The sequence below is a fragment of the Emydura macquarii genome, unplaced genomic scaffold, assembly GCF_026122565.2.
Source record: "Emydura macquarii macquarii isolate MOO-44397 ecotype Brisbane River unplaced genomic scaffold, CSIRO-AGI_Emac_v2 contig_1253, whole genome shotgun sequence".
Lineage (NCBI taxonomy): Eukaryota > Metazoa > Chordata > Testudines > Chelidae > Emydura > Emydura macquarii.
In genome coordinates this window covers 69,019,028-69,044,731 of record NW_027131390.1, presented here as the reverse complement: position 1 = coordinate 69,044,731, position 25,704 = coordinate 69,019,028, and the positions used below count along the sequence as shown (strand labels likewise).

At 35.6% G+C, this 25,704-nt stretch overlaps 1 protein-coding gene across 1 annotated transcript in view; it reads right to left on the bottom strand.

Moving 5' to 3' along the window:
* Positions 1-1,373: 1,373 nt before the first annotated feature.
* Positions 1,374-25,704, bottom strand: part of CERKL (ceramide kinase like) — a 102,410-nt gene continuing 78,079 nt past the window's right edge. The window contains 10 exon segments of the mRNA XM_067549087.1: positions 1,374-1,712; positions 3,152-3,327; positions 5,858-5,954; positions 10,090-10,198; positions 10,282-10,310; positions 10,708-10,776; positions 11,071-11,248; positions 13,006-13,080; positions 19,171-19,313; positions 24,059-24,122. Of these exon segments, the coding sequence (XP_067405188.1) occupies positions 1,631-1,712; positions 3,152-3,327; positions 5,858-5,954; positions 10,090-10,198; positions 10,282-10,310; positions 10,708-10,776; positions 11,071-11,248; positions 13,006-13,080; positions 19,171-19,313; positions 24,059-24,122 (1,022 nt within the window). The 3' untranslated portion in view covers positions 1,374-1,630.

The window sequence follows — 25,704 nt, the reverse complement described above, 5'->3', positions numbered from 1 at the left end:
ATTGACTTCACCCCATAGTGTAGATATACCCTCAGGCACATAGTGAAATCCCAAGTGACTTAAATGCTTACTGAACTGCAGCTTTAAAGACCAATGGGCAACAACTTCTGTGTTTTAGTCACAGGGAAATGCAATGTTCCTCCCTCAGCCTTACAATGGAGATGCTTCATATCTTTACCCTAATGAATAAAGACACTTCCACATTTAATGTCCTTCTCCTCTTGCAGGACAAACAGACTGACAAATCTGTCAAGATGCTAGTTCCCACCAAACTGCAATGGAGGGTAGCTATGGTACCATTACAAGATAAATTCCCATGAAGGCAGGAATCCTAATTATACAAGTGTCATGCAAAATAATTGTATTTACTATATAATTTATTAAATTAATCTGTGTACATAACTACTTTCTACTTAAAATTTGTGCATTATGAAAGTATTACTCATACACTAAAATTAGAAATCTTATTCAGCATTGCTGCCTTATTCTACCAAAAATTAATGCATTATACTGAATATTACCCAGCTCTACTGACAAAGTAAACTTTAAATACTTTCTATAAAATAAAAGCTTAAAACAAAGTAAGTTCAAACAAATGTTACATTCAAAGTGAATACTGTTTGTACAAGGAAAAGTAGTTTAAGGCAGTGGTTTTCAAGTATGGGTACATGTACTGTGGGGGCACACAGAGGTCTTCCAGAAGGTACATCAACTCATTTAGATACTTGCCTCGTTTTAAAACAGGCTACATAAGAAGCACTAGCAAAGTCAGTACAAACTAAAATTTCATACAGATAATGACTTGTTTATACTGCTCTATATACGATACACTGAAATGTAAGTACAGTGTATTTCAATCCATTTATTTTTATAATATGGTAAAAATGAGAAAGTAAGCAATTTTTCAGTAATAGTGTGCTGTGACACTTTTGTATTTTTAGGTCTGATTTTGTAAGCAGGTAGTTTTTAAGAGAGATTATACTTGGGGATACACAAGAAAATCATACTCCTGAAAAAGATACAGTAGTCTGGAAAGGTTGAGAGCCACTGGTTTAAGGCAAAACTAGTAACATGCTGAAAGAAGCAAGCAAATTTTTACACCTCATTTAAAGATCACAGATTATCTGGAAACAAAAGTACCTGACAGAGATTATGCCACCCCTACTCACACTAAGTACTACTTTAATTCATGATTAGTTCTAGTAATATGAATTAGGTTACCGGTGAAGTAAAATACTACTAGATACAATTAAGGATGACCAAATCAGGCCCCAAAGTGAACCCAAACCTTGCAATTTTCTGTTTAAACAACTTGAAATTTTTTGCTGGAATTCTAGTAAGCAGTTATTAACGAAATATATAAAACCTATAAATAAAAATATTTGTCAATATTTATTTTCAGTTGTTTTATGATTAAAACTACAAATATTTTGCTTGATAATTACAATTATTTTGATAAAAATCTTTATATAAAGCTAGCAATATTACAAACATCCTAATTTGGGTCCTGGACTTTCTTCCATTGATTTCAGTGGGTGAAGGAATGGGCCTTAAATAGCTGTTTAAAAATGAAAATATGATTCTTTCATGCAGAACCTGCACCATAAGAAAACATTTCCTCAAATTTCTTCTACAGACAACTGCATGTTGCTTTGGAATCATCCAGTTCATCAATGCTCCCTCCATAAAGATTAATAAGTTGGGGATGCAGCCTGTGAAGTGCAGAAATAAAAATACAGTAATTTATTGTAATTTCCATGTGACATTTTCTTTGCGGATAAATTTATATAATAATTACATGGAATATAATTTGCTGAATTACATCTATGCTTACTTCAGTCTTTTCTTTGGATTACTAAAAACTTCTGAGAATCTTTTTAATTTTGGAGATTAGGGGTTTGGGTTGAAAAGGGATATCATGATCCCTCTTTCCTTCCCCCCACATCCCCACCCTGTCTTATGGTGAGCATCCCACCATCAGCTCCATGTTTTTGGTTGGCCACAGTGCTATTATTGGAGAATTAGCCAACTACCTTTTCCATACCAGGGATTGTTCACCTGTGTGTGTTCACGTATTCCCATTCCTTAACCATCCTCAAATAGAACTAAGTGTCCACAATTGAACAAGTTCTCTTGTATGGCACTACATATTTGGTTAACTCCACAAATGCACAGAAGGCAGGGAGGGGCACTTCCAAGCAGCAGATGTAAGTCTGATCTCAGAATTCAGCCCTGGCTGGTAGGGAGTTCATCTTGAACCTGTTTCTTCAAAAAAGGCCTTCTTTTCAACCTGAAACAATGCCCACTGCATACGAACCTAGTGTAGTGACAACCCTCTTCTCTCCAGGATAAACACAGCTCACCCTGATCAACAATGTCATCAGCCCCTTTTGTGGCATGAGGCTCACAAAGATGACAGTGAGCAGCAGTAAAATATGAACATTTGCAGCATTCCCTATACAGCACTTATGAGAATAATGTGGCAAATCTGTGGTAATCTGTTAAACGCTCAACTCATATTGGGCCCAATTTTTTAGATTTTGTAAAATACAAGCTTTAATAAATAAAATATTATGAATTCAATAAAACAATTCTAAGCAAAAATCCTCCTACTATTTGCAGCCTTAAGATTGATAGAAATTCTGTGCTACCTGGTAACTATTTCTTTTTCTTGGAAAACAGATTAAGCTGCCAATACTTTACATGGAGGACCCTTCTGTCCTCAAGAATGTAGGGCAGTTGTACTGCCACAATATTAATTTAATATGCAATTTTGACATGCAAAGTCCTTTTGTGCTTGATTCTGCCCACTAATAATTGGTGTAATCCTTAGTAGTTAGGAAAAGTGTAATTGCAGAAGCACGTTTTCCAAGATATGCAATGATATCTTGAGGTATTAGAATATTACATTCTTTTTGAGAACCACTTTAAATGATGGTATAATGCAGACCTGTCTCACAATTTTAGCAACAAATTTTCCTAAGGTAAACTTTTTGGGGGATTGTTATCTCTTGTACGCAAGAAAGAAATAATAGTACAGTTGGTTGAATCTAGTGGGTGTTTTGCCTGACTACTCCTGCAAGCTGGACATTGTGTGTGATGGGCCGATAGTCTAGTTCTGCAAATCCTAAGTTACTATGCTTAGCCTTACCGAATGTGAACCTCTGATGCTCCTTCCATTAAATCTCCATCTATATTCCAAGGATAAATCCCTTCTGCAGAAGTAGCATGCAAATACACATTTTCTTCGGTGTCATACCCAATTTTAGTTGTTGGTTGGACTTTTACTTCCTGAACAGTATAGGTCTCAACAAAGGGAAAATTAAACTAAAACAAACACAAATGTGTATTAACAAAGTCAAAAGAGGTAACTCAAAAATAGATCCTTTACTGGTTAAAATTATGAAATTAAAAGCTTGCTTTTTCTCCTTAAATACATTAGAACCTCAGACTTAAACTGATTGGAGCGTATTTTAATTTATGGAAGAAAAAGTACAGAGAATATTTCCTCCAATAAATCTTTCCAGATAAACAGCTATTTTACTTGCAGTACACAGAGTACCGTTTTATTTCCCAGCTTATTATTTACACTATGGCTTCCCTTATGTTATGAAGTACTTGCCATATTGTTGGCACTCAATTTCTATGATTCCCATGTTTTTAGATTTATATGAAAAGTATGTTAAAAAAAGATAAAATTTAGTTCGCCCTAAACAGTCACACCCACCGCTTCTGAACTTTTCGTGATAGTTTGTATCAAGGGAAGATCATCTGAGCAATTTTTTTTAATACAGAATATTTATGTCTGAAGCATCTGGAAGACAGTGGATCTTTCTTGGGAAAGTACTCTAAGAAATTACAAAAAACAGGGAAGAAGGGTAGAGAGACTGATATCTCTCTCGCAGAAAAGCCAGAATTTGCTGAAGAGTGCTGATTTCATTGAGACTTTTAGGCTTCAGTTAATTGTTCTTCCCAAGCTGAGTACCATAAAACCAATACACTCTGATCAAACAATTCTTCAGATAACCACAAGAATTGTTCAGAGTCTTGAGTTTCAAAGGATTATTGTCTTATTAAAATGCACATATAAACTTGATATTATATATATAAAAGCAAACCCTAAACAGTACTCTTCAGAGACTGAAAATCTAGCTAATCTAAGTTGGATAAATTTTAGACAATAGGAGCAGCAAACAAGGCATCTTGCTGATTCTCAAGTATAAGGCAGCATGAAACTAGGGAAGAAAGTACAGTATCCAGATCTACAGATGAAAAGGATTATACAAGTGCTAAGTATTGTATTAGAGCATTGCCAAAAAAAGTTCCAGTTTTATGGTGTTCATGCTGGTGCACTGTGAGATACAGAAAAATCACTAGTAAAGATCCAAAAAGATAAAGCTAGAGACATTAAATACCCATTTGTCATGCCATTTTTTCAATCATGTATATTTTATTGTTTCCTCAACAGAACAGACTAAAATCTTGACTCTGGCTTTGATCCCATTAAATATATTGTTTACATTCAAGTCAGTGTTCATAATTTAATGTGTTATTTTACTCTGAAGTGACACAGTAGAAATGATATCACAGGGTTCCATTTTTATTGTCATGCAATTACTTCCAGATATATTTGCTCAGTTTCCAAATAAAGTGGTGTATTTTTCAACTCTGTGGACTACTCAAGGATTTGAAAGTCAAGCTGTGTTTTTTCTGGTTTGTCCATCTTAAACAGTAACCCTAACCCAAATGAGGAATTATAGGCATAGGGAGGGTTTGTGTAGATCAGTGGTTTTCAATCTGTCTAAGATTTCCAAAGGGGTCTGCACCTCCATTCAAAAATTTTTAGGGGCCTGCAAATGAAAAAAGGTTGAAAAACACTGATGTAGATTGTAAAGTAAGTAGGTTCATGTCCCTCTTCACAAATGCTAGCTGACAGAATGAGAGAAAAGTGCAAAGACTTCCTCCTATAAGAGTGCTACAGTGACAGAATGAGAACGGCATAAAGCCTTTTCTGAGGCATATTGCTGCCACCACAAATTGGAACTTGGCATCTGCCAAGGAGGACATCCAAGATAAAGGAATGACACCTCCTCAAAAGCTCCAAATTTTGAATGATTATTTGAATCAAACCTAAACTTGCCTATCACTAATTTTACATAATGTTGTGACTGGTTTGGAAGATGATCAATATACTTTCAAGTAAGACATTTACTTGGGTTTGCATGGAGTATTTTGAACAGTGATTGAACGGTGATTGAACGGTGATTGAACAGACACTCTGAAGAAACAAACACCACTTACATCTAATTTCTGTGATGCAGCTAAATATAGATGGAATATTGACCATGTGTTTTTAAAGGGCAGATTTGCAAAACTCTCCCCTACTGTTCATTCATATCCAGATTCAGAAACTGGGATCTACAAAAATCAATGGTCATAATCTGCTAGAACTACTGCTGCCATCATAGCATGCAGTGATCTGCCAAAATTGTGAATTTAAGAATATGTTTCTTCTGAAGGGTATCATCTGGTCCCCAATGCATGCCCTTAATCTCAGTACACTAAATTTAAACACAGAATTTCTCTGTCCTTATTTTAGTTCAGGAGCTTTACACTCTTGTGCAACTGCTAGTGTAAACCACATATAAACTAAAACACAACAGATGGGATGAAATAGGCTAATCGGTATTAGTCTGATTAGTGATTTTCAAAAATCAGATGAAAGGGGGCTAATGCATTTTGACAGGAAACTAAGTCTCCTTATGAGGATACTAATGTTAACTCCTGTAGCATGTCTACCTTCATGATTAGTAGCTCTTTTATAATCACAAAGGGGGAAAAAAAGGATTAACTGTACCTGATTTTTTACACTGGCATATCTTTTCAGATGTTTTATAAACTCTGCCCGAGAAGTGTTTCGTACAGCAATAAGAGCCATACTTCCATTATTCAACCTGAAAAATACATGTTTTGATTAAATTAATTTTACATTAAAAGGCCTTAAGTCCTCAAACTAAATTCACATTTTAAGTTGATTTAAAATAAATATAAAGCAAGATTAACTTTACTAAATTTATTCAGAACTTTTCAATATACTTGAGTGATTTTTATTTGGTTATAAATTAAATGCTTTTCCAACAATTATACGTGAGAATAAGCCTACTCCTGAGGACTTCTTATTCAGAGGCTTATTTCACATGAAAATTAAATATATAGTCTAATAAACTATCATGAAATAATTATATATCAAGTTTAATTGTTCTACTGCTTTATAAATGTGAATGTTAAAAAATTTCATTTAAATCACTTCAGTGAACTGTGGCAAAAGCAAAAATGTATAGATTAAATTAAATAAATGGCAAATAGAATCCTAAACCAAGGAATAACAGCAATATGGTGATTATAAAGCTATGTAATTTTTCAGTTAATTTGTTGATTACAATCAGTTTCACAAAAAAAACCAATGTAGATAGGAATCCATTATACTTTAGATTAATGTAAATTTAATAATTTAAGTCATTTCATATAAAAGACTGATGAACTTCATATAAAATTAGTATTTGTACAAGTTTGCTTACTTAAAAGATGCTTTTTTAAATCAGGGGTCGGCAGCCTGTGGCACACAAGGTGATTTTGAGTGGCATGCGTCAGGGACAGGGAGAGTGGTGGAGGGGGGAAGAGGCAGCGCTGGGAGAGGGGAGCGGCCGCCACATGGTGCTGCTTGGGGCCTGGAGCAGCTCTGGCCAGGGCCAGTGGCATACCGAGGAGGGGAACCATTCTCCCAGACACCGGCTTGTGGGGAGGCACCAGTCGGATTGTTGGAGGAGGAGCTGCCCCCTGCTGATATCCCCAGTAGTCATGCTGACCCGGTCCCTCAGCCTTCTGTCCTCCCAGCTCTGCCCCTGCGCTGGGCACATCGAGGGAGCCGCGGGGACCCCAGGCACACAGGAGCCAGGCAGCCTTCCGTCTCTGCCCCCCGCTGCCGGGCAGCCCAGGGGCAACTGCCCCCTCACTCCCACTCTCTGCCAGAGGGGCCAGTTCGTTGCGGCTGCCGTGGATGTCAGCGGGGGGGCAGCTCCTCAAATGAGAGCCTGGCCAGTGCCCCCCTCCAGGCTAGCATCCGAGGGCAAGGCCCTCTCAGTATGCCACCGCCACTGCACCTGCCACCCCTGCAGTGGGGAGGGAAGAGCAGAAAACGGGCCCACAGACCCCCCCCACTGCCACCATTGCTGCCGCCAGGGGCTGCACAAATACAAATCGTGGTCCCTGGGCGCTGGACACCCGTACGCCACTGGCCAGGGTGCTGGGCCCATAGCATGTGGTAGAGGAACGGGGGAAAGACTTGGCATGCCCCTTCCCAAATGTTGCCAACCCCTATTTTAAATACATGATCACCTACACAGATACAGCCTTTCCCGTATAAAGACTATCCATTCACAAAACAACATCATCATGTAAATTGATGTAGTTCTATTAATGGAATTATCTTGATTTACAGCATCTGGGGATCTGGCCTTAATACGTGCACTAGATTGTAAACTTCTTAGGGCAAGGATTTTATGGTACACATACATTTTGGTGTCAAAACCACCCTCCAGTAAAGGAGTCTCTGATGCACAGCAGCCCACAAAATGAATCATCAACAGGAACAATTTAAAAAATCAGTTAAACACAGAAAACTATGCTAACGATCTATAATATGAAAGTAAGGAACCCTTCCGGACTGATAAATTCACCTGTTGGAATAATTGGACAGGTGTTAATGAGACTACTTTAATCTCATACACAAGACACCAACATTCTGGCAGTATTTCTGGGAATTAGCAATCAGGAAGGAAAAATGTTGAGGAGAAGAGCAAAGACATGAGAGCAAAGACATCAGTTTGAGGACCTGATGGAGAGAGGCAGCATCTGATGAGAATGATAATTTAATTGTATAGTGTCTGCTAAAGAAGTGGATGCCAATGTTCAATCTGAAAGTTACTTTTTAAGATACTGTCTTTCTGTGCTGCCACCATAAATCTTTCTGAAAGTCTTAATGTCTAAATACGATGTTTTTGCAGAGGTTTTCTGAGGTAGGATGCGAAACGAAGGAAGTGCCTGAAAATGTTGCTCTCTAACTCATTTTTTTATCATAAGGAAACATACCTATTCTGCCAAACAGGCATATAATTTTGTGCAAGAACATCTTATTTAGACATCACAGCCTGCATTTTCAAAAGTGACTAGTGATTTTGAGTGCCTCCATTTTTGGATGCCACTGAGATACTTTAAAGTGGCCCAATTTTTAGAAAGTGCCACGCACTCACTCTCTGAAAATCAACCCCTTTAAGGCAACTCAAGCAGGGCACCCAAATTCTGAGGCATACAAAATCACTAATCACTTTTGAAGCTTTAAGTTAGTAGCTATAAAACTGGATTAACATGAACAGTAGTCATTCAGACCTAATATATTCAGACTGATCAAAATGTCTTATAAGATGCAAATGGGCGAGCCGGCTGGCTCTCATGATAGTTGAAGTTAAGACAGTAGGTGAAGCTGCAGTGGGGCGTTGTGGACGAGTGCTTCAGTAATGGCTCACATACCTTATGCAATTAGTGCAGCATTTAATCTTCCACCCTGTACAGCCTTGCTGCTATTCACTGTGCATGAAGCACCTGCAGGGAAAGCACCCCTCTCTCTCTATCCAGCTGAATAGTTCTCATTGGTCATCCTGTTAGCAGTACAGTGCTGAATTGAGGCTGTGTCAAAGACATTGGAGTACACTCTCTATCTGAGATGCAGGAAAAAAAGTTTATCTGCACTTGTACTCTAAACAGTGCATTGGAGGTGTCATTAGATCTGCAGCCATTGAAAGGGGATAGAACAGAGAGGATGAAAGCTGAAAAGACCGACTTCCTAAAATCTTCACAGTACCTTTTCTATTGACTGGAAAACTGCAGAGAGTGAAAATGTTGACAGAATAGATTTCTAAACAATAGAGAACTATCTTGAAGTACATACTTTTGCACTTAATAAACAAATAAACAATAATAATAATCCAGGCTATGACTCATCACCTTTCCCTTTCTACAGAAGATAGTTTTGGTATGAAAACTTTTCAGCAAAAATGCCTCCCACATAAGAACCATATCACAAGAGTACATATGGATTGGTGAACTTGCCTTTCTTAAGAATATCTATTTAAACTGTGTACAAGACAGGCAAGAGGGGCTGGAGTGAACAACTCAAATTATTATACCTAGTTTATTATACTAGTAGTATAATAAAATAAAAGTTACATGAGATCTGGTGTGATATGTGCAATCAAAACATCCCATACAGTTGGGAAGCTGCAGAAAAAATAACAGGCACAGGATAAAGGCAAACTGATTGCATGATTGAAGAATGCAATAGCTATTTGTTCAGTTCTGACACTAAAATGGACTATTGGCCCCAAAGGGCACATTTGATTATGAGCTCACTATTCACTGTTACCACTTTTCATACTTTGCTAGCTATCAGATGATAAATATTTTCAACATTACATACTGGGAGTACATTCATATTAGTTAGCTAAAGGTGAAAAGCTCCAACTTCCATAACCAACTTCCAGCATCACACACTTAAGCTATGACATATATCTTTTTTAATGTAGAGGAATTTGTAAAAATTGTGTTTCCTGAATTTGTCAAAATGACAAAATAAGCAGTTAACATTTTTTATGGGAAAGAAAAACAACAACATGACTTTCCCTACTAGAGAGTGCAAAATTCAAGAGGAATTTTTATGAGAAATCCACGGCGCAGTTCTCCTCCTATCAAGAAATCTGAGACAGATGATAACTTGATGACTACTACTTAAGTCAGACTTGTCAACTAATTTAATCACAGTAATTATTCAATGATTATTCTAGTTAGATGACTTGATCCAAAAACTGATTACAATTGTGGAGATTATGGAGTCAAGTGCAGTCCATACTCCCTCCCCCACGACAAGAGGGTCTAGACTGCCCAGGACACAGGCAGGCATTCCAGGAAAAGCCAAGGTTTTACAGTAAGATGTCAGAATTTATAGACATCACTCTAATTCTTTAAACCCTTACTGACCTGGTATTAGGTGCCAAGCCTCTTGGTGCCATTGAACATAGACAGGGGATTGCCATAATGCTTACGTTCAGGAAGTGACCCTGGATCGTGTGCCACTGAACCTTGCTGTCTAAATATAACAGAGTAATTCTGTATTACATTAATTTAACCATACACAGTTCACTTTTAAGGACAATTTAATTTGAAACTCACCTGAATTTTTAAGTCTCTCTTCCTTCTTTCTAAAAATAAAAATGTATCACATAAAGCAATTAAAAGTAATAAAAAATATAAAGAAATAAATTTTAAAAGTAATTGAACGTTTCATGCTATAATTTATCTAAGAATGAATTAGATCTTTGTCACTGGAAGAAAGGATTACAAGTGACCAAAATGCAGTAGTGGTGACAGGTCCTCTGTACTGTTTACATCAAAAGTAAAACAATATAGCAAAGGTAAATTAATACTTTATATAATGAACATTTTAATAGTTGGCTACATCATAATCTTAAAAGAAATAAAATTCCATTTTGCCTTGGGATATTATTGCATTAAAACGATATTTCATTTTGTACTAACTTTATCTTCAAATATACAGACGTGTATAGATACAGGATTGTTTAATTCAGGCTTACTTACCTAACATTCTCCTGGGAGCCCTGCAGTGAATTTTTGAGCGGTAAAAAGGATAACTCACATTCCTCTGGCCTAGAAAAATAGTGACATTAATTTCCACATAAACCAATATTCTGATGGGTAGGTCTGTTTTTATCAAGGTTAAAATTATTTTAAAATGTTGAATACACAGAAGCTTCTTATTAAATGGTAAATTGTATATGGAAGTATATGGTAAAACCTGAGAAGTGTCTGAATGCATTCCCATTTTTATAAACATTAAGAAATATATCATATTAATATATATTTAAAATCTGGTAAAATTGAGGATAATAATATTACATTTTCATGAGGAAAATTAAAATATTAAAAATAAACCTAACATACTTTAGACTTGCCAGCGTTTTAATTACAGCAAAATCTCTCCGCTGGTTGGAGGGCATCCAACGATGCTTTTCAGCCAAAGCCAGAGTTCTTGCACCAAAGCCAAACATAGCTGAGAATCCAAAACGAAGAAGCTTTCTTGGACTACTGAAAGTGCAGATGTCCACTGGCTGTATATGTCCTAAAATAGTATGGTAGATGTCAAAGCTGCAAACAGTTCATTAGTTTTCAACCTAAACTTACCTACATTTCTAAGGAATAAAGAGAGAACAGTAGTTTAAAAGGAGAGGGAAGTGGGGACATGCCAGTTAACATGTGAAAGAGAATTCCAACCAGACTATTCATTTCTATGAATGTATTATTTAATGGGTTAAGTGTTATAGATGGATCATGAAGTGAAACGGAATTAGGATTGCACAAGAACATTCATTCTAACAGCTCATATTCATATGCTTATAAATATTGAACTTTTTAAGTTTTTGGCTGCAATTTGGTACTTTTGCCAATCTGAGTCTGATTTATTTTTGGAAACTTTAAGCAAACAGCTATATTCAATTAAATATATTTATATATTAAAAAACATTTATCTATTTTACTACAAAGTTCTATTAACTTTGCAATAGAAATATGAAATTTAGAATTGACATAGTTCCTTACATAGCAGATGCATCATTTGATGGTCAGGTGAAAACTGGTTTTCATTGGCCAAGTTACAAGGATTTTAAAACATACTTCAAACATACATGCTGGTTTCTATCTGATAAAACTAGCAAGCTGTCTATGTTCCAGACATTGGAACCTATAAAAACTGAATGGAAATTATCATTAATAAATTCTCTCTCTCTCAGGTTTCTATTGGATTTGTACATCTGTGAAAAAGAAAGTGAAGTGAAATTTCAGATCTAATGTACAGAGGCATGTTTAATATTAATCTATGAAATGGAGTAAGGGCTCTTGCATCATTGATCGACATATTAACCAATAAAGCATTCAGCTGAGGTCTAGCAAGTAGTTAAATTTGATGGAACAGCTTTTTTTCTTTTTCATTTTTCTTTATAAGAAAATCAATAGAGTTGTATACAAAAACTGCTTTAAAAGAAACATTAATGATGCCAAGTGAAGTATTCAAAATTCAAGAATAGTCAAAGTGAGGTTGCTCTGGCAACCTTAACTCTGCCCCTTTTGCACACACATAATATTGAATAGCATAATCACATATTATTTTTCATATATTAGGAATCTGCCTCCATTTATTGTGCAGGTTGGATGGTGAATGATGCCATATTGTGTAGCAAATGAGGCTTCCCTACAGAAATTGTTGGTATTTCTTGAACAAAGCATATGTACCTCAATCAATATAGAGGCAGGAGGCATGAGGACCTACACTGAAGGATGAGGATAAAAAAAATCAATACTGAACACTTGCTTCAATCATTGAATATCACCCATTTTTCCTACTATTATTAGGCAGGCATCCTGAATTTAAAAATAGTATGCAATCATGCCACTGAACTGGGTATCCTAATACACATATATAAGGGATAGAGTTAAAAGTTGCCTGTATAACTCTGGCTTTTCCTGACTTACTAAATTAAAAGAAAAGCATTATAAAAACAATTAATCAGTGAAACCATCTGCTCTGGAATGTTGTGAACTCTCATCAATGCAACTATTAATAGTCACACTAGACACTCAAAAATAGTTTGTCAAGAACAGTTTAGAAATAAGAGAATCAACTCTGTTAAGATACACAATGGATTGGATATCATAGAAGTCCCTTTCAAACCAAATGATTCAATGATACAAACTTTACCATGACACAACAAAGTATCATTCATTTGTTAAGCAAGCAGCTCCTTCCTTTTAGAAGATGTATTCAAATTTTTAAGCCATATGTCTTTTATTTATTTGAAAGCTTCTGATGTGTTTATGAATTACCCAATATAATGTGCAATGTTGCTGTTACTGCGTGGTTGATTCCATGAAGAGTATGTGCCAAAACATTAGTGGAACCTGTAAAAATTAATACAAATAATTGTAACAAGAATGGTACTAAATGATAGACTGGAGAATACAAAACAACATAAATAAAACAATGTTTCACTCAATATGGACTTTTGAGGAAGAAAAATTTGGTCCACCTATTGTAACTGGATTTCTTTGAATTAGTTTTCTCTTCCATATGGCCAGACCCTTCAGCCTTGTCTACTATATAAGGTACCTTGGAAAAAGAAGTTATGTTGCAAAGGTAAACTATGCATCCTCTTCCTCCCATTGATTAGTGCCTTCCTATGTATGCAGAAAGTAAAAATCCTCTCAAGTCCATTAGCAATTAATTCAGTTTGGGCTCACAATAACAAAAAGCTAGGCAAAGAAGTGTGAATCTTTAAAAAAGGTATTTTAAAGTATTTAACACTTTCTGGCAGCTCTGAACAATTTTGGAAGCCGAGGCCACCTTAAATATCACAAGTGCACTTAACGTGGCTATCAGAAAAAACACATAACTTAAAAAAACCTACTAAAATACAAAACTACACACCTTCATATTAAGCAAACAATTTAAAAGTAACATTTTGCACTACAACGAAAGGTATGTTAGTAACAAACAAACATCAAGACAACACAGATATCTCTGATGTTCTATTGAAGCGAGGAATTACAAAATTTGGGAGTGACTCTGCATCGAAATATATAGCTAGAACCAAATCCTAAGGTTCTCATTCAGAGAAACTCATATTCCTTTCTGTAACAGTTTTCCTGAGTAAGGATTGATTAAGAACTGGGTGGTCAATCTCACAAAGTGCTTAGGGTTTCCTGTGAAGCACTAAGCACTCATCTCCCATGAAGTTCAACAGGAGTTGAGAGTATTCAGCACCTCTGGAAAGCCCTCATTACCTGGGAGAATGGGGCTCTGAGAAAGGACCTCAGGATTTATCTCACTGGAGGGCAATAACTGAAGTGCATTTCACAAGATGCTGGGTGTACAACAATCTTTGAAATTTACATATTCAGTTTTGCAATGAACCTCCTGGAAAGAATCAGTGTGTGAATACAATAGAAATACTATGGAGAATATTGGCTGTCAAACTTTAAAAATTCTAAAGAAGCTGCATTTTTCTAAAGAATAAAAAATTGACTAACTCATTCATTTCTGTGTCTCCTCTTTGCTGAAAACATAGCTATACAGTAAACCTTTTAATTCAGTTGCATTCTGTCTTCTAAAACAAACAAATGGTAAATTAGAGTTATGAAGTACTTTGAGGTGAAAAAGGAAAACAACAAGTTCAAAAGAAATACTATCAACTTGCTATGCAGCACACTAATAGGACATCACAACTAGACCCACAAATAATTTAATAAATTCCATCTACAATTTATAAACTGATCATTCAGTTGACAGAACAAGTATTTTCTCCATGTTATTTGATTTTCCCTTCCTGTTTAGAGGTTATACTATAGGATACTATAGGTTATACTACAGTTATACTATAGGATAAGCAAAATTATCATTCTAAAAGTTTTTTCTTCCATGTAAGTTATAATTCTGTGGGATTTTTCATTCAGTGTCTGTAATACTATAATGTATAGAACGTAAACAAAACTGGGAAACAATTTGGGTTAGAAAATTAACCTCAAAATGAATCCTTGGCAAAGTATCTCAAATGCATGCTCAGCACCATTTTATGTTTTAAAGACCATCATGACATATAATCTCTAGAGTATGGTGCACAGGGTCTGAACTGTTAAATGACTTTTCATAAATGAAGTTGTTCCAAATGGTTTGGTTAGAATCATTTTCCAATCTTAAAGCAAAACTTTCTTTGCAATCCTATGTCTATAAAGCAAGTACTTGTCTGAATCCCAACTCCACAAGTACTTAAAAGATGGGAAAGTTTGGGTTACTGATACAAATGATTTATTAGGGATTTTAAATGCAAAATGTTGGTTTTAAATCCAAAATTAGAAGGAAAAACAGAAAGTACATACAAATATACCTACAAAATACATACAAAAATCCCCCAAACCACACAACTTCTTTATTAGAAACTATGCAACAATCATTTTCCTTTCTATTGACTGCAATAGGGGTGCTATGCTTTTGATAAATTTCACCTTGATGTCTTTAGGGATCAAGCCAATGAAGACATTGCATACAGTGAAATACAGTTTGATAGATCAGGACCGGTCTGTTTTGAAGCTCTTGGAGATGCCTGATTTAAGCAAAACTAACTTACCAATACAGCCTAAAGAGAATTAATGAACAGCTAGGACCTGATTGAAGTCAACAGCAATCTTCCCATTGACTTCAGTGAGAGTTTGATGAGGTCCTTACTAAATAAATAGGTCCCAAAAATTGTATCCTCCTCTTAAATCTATATATTATGTACTAGGCAGACTAGAAGCTGTGAACATTAACATTTTCAGTTCAAGACAAGACAACAAATCACCATTTTATGCCTCATGTGAGGAGGCAAAATGCATTTTGACATTTCAAAAAGAGATATAACATGGGTCTTATGCTCAGAAAAGATCCTCCCTACCAGTACCATTAATAACAGTTCTAGAACACATCCATTTGTATACTACAACATTTTTCTTCCAACCAAACTTTAACATTTATAGGATGGTAGTGCCCAACAACCCAATAAAGGATCAGGACCTCATCATGCCAGGTGTTACACAAACATACAGTGTTCTGCAAAAAACCTACAGTTTAAACAGACAACAGAAGTAAATACTAACAGGCAGACAATATATAGGCAAAATATTAAAAGTACACATGCTTGCCTTTTTTATTTTAAGCTATTTATTGATTTCCCAAATCATGTCCTTCCCTTCTGGCCAGAGGCCTAAGATATTATTTTCCTTACATTACCAGAGACTGGGTGGTGCCTCTGCCCGTTGTCACTCTAAAGAGACAGAAAATGGGTGCCATGAACCCATACACTATACAGTGCAATCATTATTTAGCATTAAATATTTAGGTACCATTCATAATAGTCAGGCCATTTGTTTAAAAAAATTAAACATTTGGCACTACTCAACAAAACTATCACAAAATATATTTTTTAAAAATGACAAAAATCTTTATCCAGAAAAATGAAATTCTGGTTAGAATTTTCTCTTATTTTCCTGACAATATAAACTACTTCTCACTATCTCCTTATGAAAGCATTAGTTAGGACAAAAGTGTAATAGTTCATGTAAAGGGTGACTGATGAAGTTACCAAGCAGAAACGGGGGGGGGGGGGGAGGAGGAGGAGGGAGACAACTGTCCCTGGAAGTGCATGCACCTCTGCAGAACAATTAACTTAATTAACCAGACAATATGAATATTCATAAGCCTGTTAATGTCTCCCACATCCAAACAGATAAAAGTGATGTAATGACTTCCTAGTCAAGCATATCTAAAATTCTCATGAAAACTGCTCCGACACTTGGTCCTTTGCCTGAAATATCATAGAAATTAACCGTCCCTCGGTAATATTCTATTGTCCAATTAATTGGAAAGCACAAATTTATTTAAGTGAACTATTTAGGATGATAAGGATCATAATCATAAGTATATAGATTGTCTCTTATTTTATAACAACTGGATTGCATTTTTATTTTTGTCCTTCCAGTTTTTCCCTTTTGCATGAATCCCTCTGTACAGTTCCTTAGCAGTAGTTCCCATAGCAACAAAAAGATGGTTATTTATCTTGTAACTGTTGTTCTTTGAGACGTGTTGCTCATGTCCATTCCATGACCCATCCCCCATTGCCGCTGCCGGAGTTGGCGGCAAGAAGGAACAGCGCCTCACATACCATGGTATGTGTGCGGGGCTCCAGGGGGCACCGAAACCAGACCTACAGGCACTGCTAAAGGAAAAAAACTTCCGGTAACCATGCACAAAGGCACGCACACACCTACAATGCAATGGGCATGAGCAAGCACTCAAAGAAGAACATTATTGCTAATGGCCAGCTATACAACTGCAGGCTTCCCCACATCTGATCCATTTGATTTTGACCATAATACAGTAGCTTGGTCTGCTGGCTTGGTGTAGTATTTTAATAAAAACACACTGCCTCTGGGTCTCTCTCTCCAGGAGGCTAACTGCTTCAAAAGTAAATCTCTCTCATCAAGTACACAAACTTGAAAACTGCTGCATAGCTCTCTAAATCTTTTAATGACTCTAAAGGATAGAAAATGGACTCTAATCCTTGTAAATAATATACTCTATAAAATGCCTTCTATTCTTAATCAACTCAACCAGAAAACCATGGTATTTGTACAATGAATTTATTTATAAAATTACTTAATGATCTATTGCTATATCTTTTAAATACACACAAATATACTTCTTTATTCACAACAGGTAATTAATAAAAACATATAATCAGCATGACATAATACTTAACCAAAATATGATTAAGAAAAATCTAAAAATGTCTCTTAAAAGGCATTTGTTATACTCTCATTATTTTAAATTAGTTTAATCACCTATAGTTCAACTTACTCCCAAACATATATTATAAATGCACAGTCCTTTGGGTGAACCCATCTTTCTTGGTTGGGATGTACAATTTATTAATAATCTCAAGAGAATAAGTACTAATGAAGAAGAACAGTGACCTAAGCACATCTAAATTGCATGGAGTAAAAAGTGGGAAAGATTCCATCTCATAACACCACCAACACATTCACAGCAACTCAAATGACAAGCGAAGGTCAGAATGCTGGCCTAAAATTCATTTGCTTCATGTAGCTGAGATTATTTTGTAGTCTCTCACTAAACCATTTCCTTGTTCTTGTGTACTTTAATACATATATAATATAATCCACCATATTTTTCTACCAATTATCGCTTATTTCTAATACTGCATTTTGAAACATTTTTTGCTGTTATTTCCAATTTGTAAAAGCAAAAACAAACTGAAGCTCTTTAATACTGCTTGCAAAGGATTACAGTGATTTATTTAAAAAGGAGAGGAATATGGACAGTCGAAATCATCCGAAAGATAATCCATGAATTTACTTCAATATTTCTTATGGGAAATGGTTAAAAGAGTAAGGTATGAATGGCCATAAGATTTAGATAAAAGACATAGCTCCACTTTTTCCTTATTCGTTATAAAGGATATTTGGAATTACATTTTTCATGTATTAGGTCAAATCAAACTCCCTAAATCCACAAACAGAGGGGACTCTTCATGCATAGATAACCCTCTTTCCACATAGATGTTCTCAGTCACTTCTGCAGTATCATCCCTCTCTCTGGATCCAGTGGGTCTCTCTGCCTGGCCCAGAATAGAAGCTGGAGGAGCAGGAGAGTACAGACAAGTCAGGGTAGTAGTAGGAAAGAACGGGGGGACAGAGTCAGGTAATGGAGGAATCAGATAGGACAGGGACAGGGCAAGTCAGAGGGATGCACATTGTACCCCTCCAGCCCTGCAGAGATAAGGAAAAAGAGTTAATACAGCCTGAGGCTGTACGATCTTTTCTGCATAGTTTACCACAGGGATTACTGGGGCAGCAGCGACTAAAGGGAGCTTCTGGAAGCCTGAATCCAACGAAGATACTGCCAGAGAAGTTGATGGAGGGAAGTAGGATGACAACATCCACAAAGATGGCACCATTTCCATGGGGGCATGGAGATTAAACTTGCCCTCCCCATGGAACTCAGGAGATGGGTGTGTTGCAGGGAGGCAGGGAGAGAATTGAGATTTCCTCTCCTAGAGGTCCCTCCCACACATGAGAAACTGATCTGTGCCATTACTATGAATTAGTTTAAACTCATCATTTAAAAGATTTATTCAACTGGTAACACTGGTAACTGAAACAGTATAATTCAGATTGAAAATGATATACACATTTATAACAGTGAGGATTATTAACCACTGGAGCAACTTTTTAAGGGATGTGGTAGATCCTCCATCGCTGGAAGTTTTAAAATCAAGATTGTTTTTCTTAAAGATATGCTCAAGGAAGTCCTATAGCCCATGTTATACAGAAGAGCAGACTAGATGAACACAGTGGTCCCTTCTGGCCTCATCATCTATAATGTACCAGAGAGACTTAAGAAAGGTACTTAAATGAATCAGTATCTTCTGTTCTCACCTGCTGGTATAATGCCAAGAGGAAGTGTTGCTCTGACAGGTCTAAGGATGTAATTTGTATCTCTTCCAGCATCCATCTGAGCTCGAAGTAGTAGACCATGAGTTACTTCACTGGCAGACCCATCACCACCAACACAAACCACCCTATAACAAAACAAACTATGACACACAGCAATACAAGATAAATACTTTTGTTTCATATATCATAGTTGAGCCATAAATGAAAGACAATTCAAATGCAATAAATATCTACAAAAGGGCAATTCAATGCTTGGAAATTATGTATATATAATTTTATATTTTTATATTATATATCATATTTCTAAAGTTTTTGAAAACAGAATAATTTCTGGGTATTTGAATTGTAGTTACATATATATTAACACACAGACACACACACACACAGAGTCATTATAATCTGTACACGAAGAGAAATATCACTTCCCAAATTCAGTAACTAGACAGTCCGAAATCTGTGAAGTAGGGTAGGTAGGTTAATAAGCATGGGAAATCTGAATGTGTTAATACCATCGCTGACCTGCACAAGCACTCTCTTTATTTCTTTCACTGGCAAGAAACATATAATTCTTATTTGGCTCATGCTAGTATACAGTCATTTGCAATCCTAGCATACGTAACATGAATATAATCCAAAATCATAAAATACTGCTAAATTTTCAATAAATCATTGAAAACTCAGAAGGCATTAAAATGATGTATAGATAGATGTCTTTGTTTACAGTGGTCCTAATAATAATTGATGTGTAAATACTATAATTGTTACAAGGCACTGGTTTCTTCTTTTCAACCTGACTGTCCCAGTTATAGGGCTACCTGCACCTCTGATCCTTTTCTTAATCTCTCTGCATATTCCTCTTTGTGTTTGTGCAGCCCTTTAAACATACATAGGAAACAGCACAACAGACAAAGAGAAAATTCATGAATTATTACAGGCAGTCCCCATGTTCTTCACAATGACGTGATTTCTATTTGTTACTCTTTATTACTATTAAAGCTATCCTGTTACATAAATCAGTATTACCTGTTTTAAGAAAGACTCCACTGTTAGTATTGTGCCAGTTTCTGTCACTCTTACTCACATGGCTGTAGTGCCTTGTCTCATGCAGGCAATTCCATATAGTCTCAATAGGATTGCTTGAGAAGCAAGATACTAATCAACATGAAAAGGATCACCAAATCTGGCCCTGTTAAACACACCCATACAATAACACTCACTCAAAATCACACATGAAAACTAGAAAACAAATTGACCAGACAGACTACAAATGAAAGCATAACTGTTAAATCTATTTTTATAATCCAAACTGGGCACAATTCAAAAAGTAAATAAACAGCATAAATAGTGAAAAAATCAATTAGATTTTAAGAACTCTCAACATTTGCTGGGCAAACAGGAATATAAGGGTCATGCTGCTGCTTTGGGCCAGATGACACAAAGACATTTAGCAGTTCACCTTATTCTAGTTCAGGAAAGAATTTTCCCCATAATCTAATCCAACATTCTGTTTCACACTACTCTAGTACATTTTGTGGTGTCATAGGCCTAAATATTCTTAGGGTCACTGATTTGAGGGCTATTTGACATACCTACATACAGATACAACAGATAAGTAGAGGAGGCATTCTGTTTCTTCATGTAAATAGGTAAATAATTTGAGTGTCAAAAATTGGTAGGAAAGAGTCTTGTGACAGGAACTGAAACATCTTAGCCTCTCAGTGAAGCTGGGTGCAGCTTTAGGAGGGAGGGCTAAAACATTCAGGGACAGGAGAGGCATGGAGTCTGGAAATTAGCCTTATGATCTGCCACTGACGGTGGTCTACATCACCTTACCTGAAGGTTTGACATGGGGGCTGTAGCTATGGTATCAATTATTTGATCACTGGCTGCTGGTCTATGTGAACCTTCAGAAGCCTTATTGTGATTTACTAGCGACTAAATGGCAGCAACTTTGAGTTACGTTCAGTAAGGTTTACCTTTAAACCAAAACACTGAGAGTTAAATTCTGCTTTTATGTATTGATGTAAATCCAGAATAACTGCACTGAAGTCTATGTAAACTGGATGTTCACTAGCACAGGTGAGTTCAAAATTTTTCACTATGCATTTTTATTGATACCACAAGTGGCAGAGATAAGATATAACTGAAAACACAGAAAAAGAGTCTGACTTCAGAAGAATAACAGAACTATAACTGTGTATAGTCATATCTGGAAATAGATCAGACTTCACTGCTGCATCATCTATTCTAAAATCTAAATAAAACAAACACTCTTCATTTCTGCACTCTATGATATATATTCCTTTGTACTTCAAAGTAGAATTAAATATTATACGTAAATAAATATCTAACAACTCTTACATATAAATCAGGTATGTGAGGTAGTTTAAATAAGGTGATAAATAATCTGGCCATTGGACTACTCATATGGATAAAATTAAGCTCTTGCTTAAGTTCTTTGCTGGATGAGGGACAGAGCAGGACCAAGCCATAAATGTGTGTCAGTGTTTATTAGTTGCCAGAAATATCATAAAACAAGGCTAAAACCCATTTAAAAACAGCTTATCCTAACTCTATGCAAACACTTGAGGGATATACCAAGGTATAAATCCCTACTACCAGCAATCCTTTGCATGAAGGTACTTAATCATTGCTTCTGGAGTAGGTAATTAAACCCTCACCTGCTGTGGCTATAGAGGAGAATGATTGTCTGTGAAAGTACTGCTGTGGCTAGTGTCTTTTTTGTTTCTTAAACAGCTATTAAGCAGTTTTACAAAGCAGTTCATGTGAATGTTAATAGAAGTTTCCCTAAGAAAAACATAATTTAATAATAAAAATATGGGTGTTGGCACTCTCCAAACGTTATGAACATTTTAAAGAATAAAACTGAAGTAAAAGTTTGTTTAGAGGACGTTCCTTAAACTTCTGTATGCATGTATCTTCTGTTGTATTCTTGCAACCATATCCAAAAATTCAGCCAGTTTTATAATGGTAAACTGTTTAGAAAACAAAATACATGTTACTATCAATATTAAGTTGTATTTTCTCAACTTTGATATTTTTCCTCATCTCCATAATTTTTTCCTACTTATTTGTTTCTAAACCAGGACCCACCTCACACCCATCAATATAGAAAGGAAGTTCTGGCTAAAAATTGCCCACATAAAAACCATTAAGTCTCCATTACACGAAAGGCAGGTCTTTCCTGCCACAATCCATGATTGTTTGGCTGATCTTATTTTTTGTTGTTGTTAGATATCAAGTTCTGAAGGCTTATGCTGCATTCGTTACTGCCCTAATCTTCTGTAGGATGATATAAAGCCAGGACTCCTACGAGCACTTAAATGTGAACCCTCTATGTGGGTGGTGGTAGTTAGCCAGCTAGCAGAACTGCCTGTCTGTACATCCTCACCTACCTACAGAAGGAAATAATGTAACTGAAGAGAAGATAGTGGATGAGCTATAGATCCATGGGAAGAGAGTGACATTCTTATGATTCTGTTTGGCTCTGCAAGAGAGTGAAATGTCTCCCTCCCACTAAGCCCCAGAAGTTACCTTTTCTAATCTAATTTTTGGTTAAAGAGATTGCAAAATGTAAATACGGCCATTTTAAGTAATTTGCATCTAGTCAATTTTTTTAATTTAGAGGGTTTAGCAATTCATATGTTTTTGGCTTTTGTCTTCCCATACATATTAAAATTTTTCCATTAATTAAGGAAAAAAATAAAGTCTCATGAAGGGCGAAAATTTGACAGAAACTGAAGTCTTGTATAAGTAGGACAAGCTGCCTTACCAATTACCACACCAACATGCCTCAGCAAGAAATTGGAAAAGACTCCCTATGCGAGTTGGGAAGCAAATGTACCAGAAAGTGAAAATATAAATATCTTGCAAGTGTTTGTATCTCTAAACTAACATCAAGTAGGAGAGGTGGAACTTTTATACAACTACTCTTGAGGTTTACATAGTATAATTTAAACCTTCTTTGGATCACTAAAAGTAAAAAAGTAAAAGAAATACAAATTTAACATAAGGCTGTAAGAATAGCTTTTAGACTTCCAAGCTATATCACACTACAGTATTTACACAGAGCCTGACCTTATTTCCACTCATGTCAAAAACAGTACTACTGAGTTCAAAGTTCTCAGGATTGGGCCTATATACTTTCCATTAAAATTGTCAGAAAACGTATTTCCATCTTTGATTCAAACTTAATTTGAGTCACTTTTTAGGAGTTTTAATGGAAAAAATGTTTGACTTTTTTTTTTTTTTTTTTAAGAGAAAAGTTTTGAACTTCACATTAGGAACCATTTGTATGAGTTTAAAGCGCAGCAGCGGTCACTCTTGCAAATACAGAAAGCTGACATTTAAGAGAAAATGATCTGAGAAGCCTTTTCTGTTTATTTTGGGGGGTTTTAGGCCTGCGTAGGACAGAGTTATGGATGAATATATATTCAATTATCAATAAAGAATATGAAATTTAAAATTACTAAATTAGTTTCTGAAAACAAAAGGAATAGTCACATTACAGATGGCAAGTTTTAGAACAGAACTAATCTGTTCGGTACAAATACGTACCTGAAAGCAGGGTTATAAATTAAATACAACCTAAAATTTTACCAGCAGGAATTCTATAAATTAACTAAAATTATACCTATGGGAACTTTCAAAGGGGATAGATCAAAGCACTCTAGGGAACTTTTAGTGCATGGCAGCAGAGTACAGGGACACTTGGCACACCGCAGGCTAGTGCTGGGTAGATTTACACCCCAGCTTGTCATGAATTTAGTGCTCGTTTAGGCAAGCCCTATGTGATTATTATTATTAGATACCTCACAGTAAAAAGCAAAACTAATAATACCATACTTACGCATCAAAAGCCTGGTGTTCATATTCCTGGAGCAATGAGAGAGCATGTCCTTCATACTCAGTTACTATGAGAGATATTTGAATAATTAAAATACTTTTTAAGAACAACTAACTTCAAACTACTTGTTTTTGTCACTCTCATGTGAACATAAAGTAATAAGCCAGAATTTATTTTTGCTTATATTTTGATATTTAAATGCATTAAAAATATTAAATAGCTTGAAAGCTTTACAAGTTTATGAATAAAAAGGTCAAAATTATACTCTATTACAAAAATTATTTGGTGGTATCCCATACATATCCAGTTTCTAATTTAAAGCTGGTGTTTTCAAATTCATAGGATGAGCATTATTTGTTTATAGGTCACATAAAAAAATACAAATTTCTGTAACGGCAGAGTTGGCATATTACCAGGAAAGTTTAAGCCCTATCTTCAGATGGAAGAAAATGATCTAAATACTAACCACATTCAATTGACCATGTTAGAAAATGCAAACTGGTAAACTAAATATATGAGTTAAACATAGAAATATGATTTAAAATCAAATACCAGTGACAACAGAATATAACACAAGGAGGAAGGTGGCACAAGTATACACCAGAGTCCGTAGCCTCTGGAGGAAATGAATCTGTCACTCTACATTGCTGTCTTTGTGGTTATCGATGCCCTATGTAGTACTGAAAATGCCAATGAAGACAGGATAAACTGGCATACTACAGATGGCACAAAGCATCATAACCACATTTAGCATTTTCTAGGGCAGCTTTGCCAGAAGAGACAGCCCAGCTGCATCCACCCATCAAAGATTTCTGCTGACTGACATGACACTTGCAGATGGATTTTTTGTGTAAGAATGTGCATCATGATATACAAGATTACATTAATCTTTCATGCTTGTTTGTCCCTGATGCTAGTACAGTTCAAGTTTTTTCTCCAATGTTTCTGAATATTGTTAAAATTATTAGTTTTGGTGTCTAAAATAATGATTCCATATCCAGTAGTATTATCTACCCCAACATTATAATGTAATATTTCTATTGCCCATGCAGATGCTGCTGACATGAATGGAAAGTTTTGAACTAATAAGCATATTTAATATTTGTACTCTTCAATATTAATATAATTTGAAAGAGATCTAGAAAGTGATGTAATTTGCAGTCATTAATTACATTTAAGTATACGTTTTTCATATTAATTACAATAACCAAATGAACATCAGCAGAAAATTATAATTCACATTGTTAATGAATTTCCACAGTACTAAGCTCCTGTAACTATAAAATAGGTTAGCATATCAGGGGAGAATTTGAAGCAGTATGCTATTTTGAAATCAAAGTTAGTGAATTATAATTTTGCTGCCAAAGCATATATTGTTGCATGACCACAAACAGTTTTCTAGCATTATTTAGAATATTAGCTTCATACAGAAGTATTTTTAGGTGGATGAAAAGCTTAATATTAAGGCATTGGTGCATTCAGCTTCTTTGTTCTTTCAGGTGGGAATTTAAATTCCTTCAACAATACCTATAGTACATGAAAAACAAAAGTGTTTAAGATAGCACAGTTTGCAAATACATTGCTTTTGATGTGAAGATGTAAAAAGGCTCAAACATTATATCATTAATATTTCACTATGATAAAAAGTC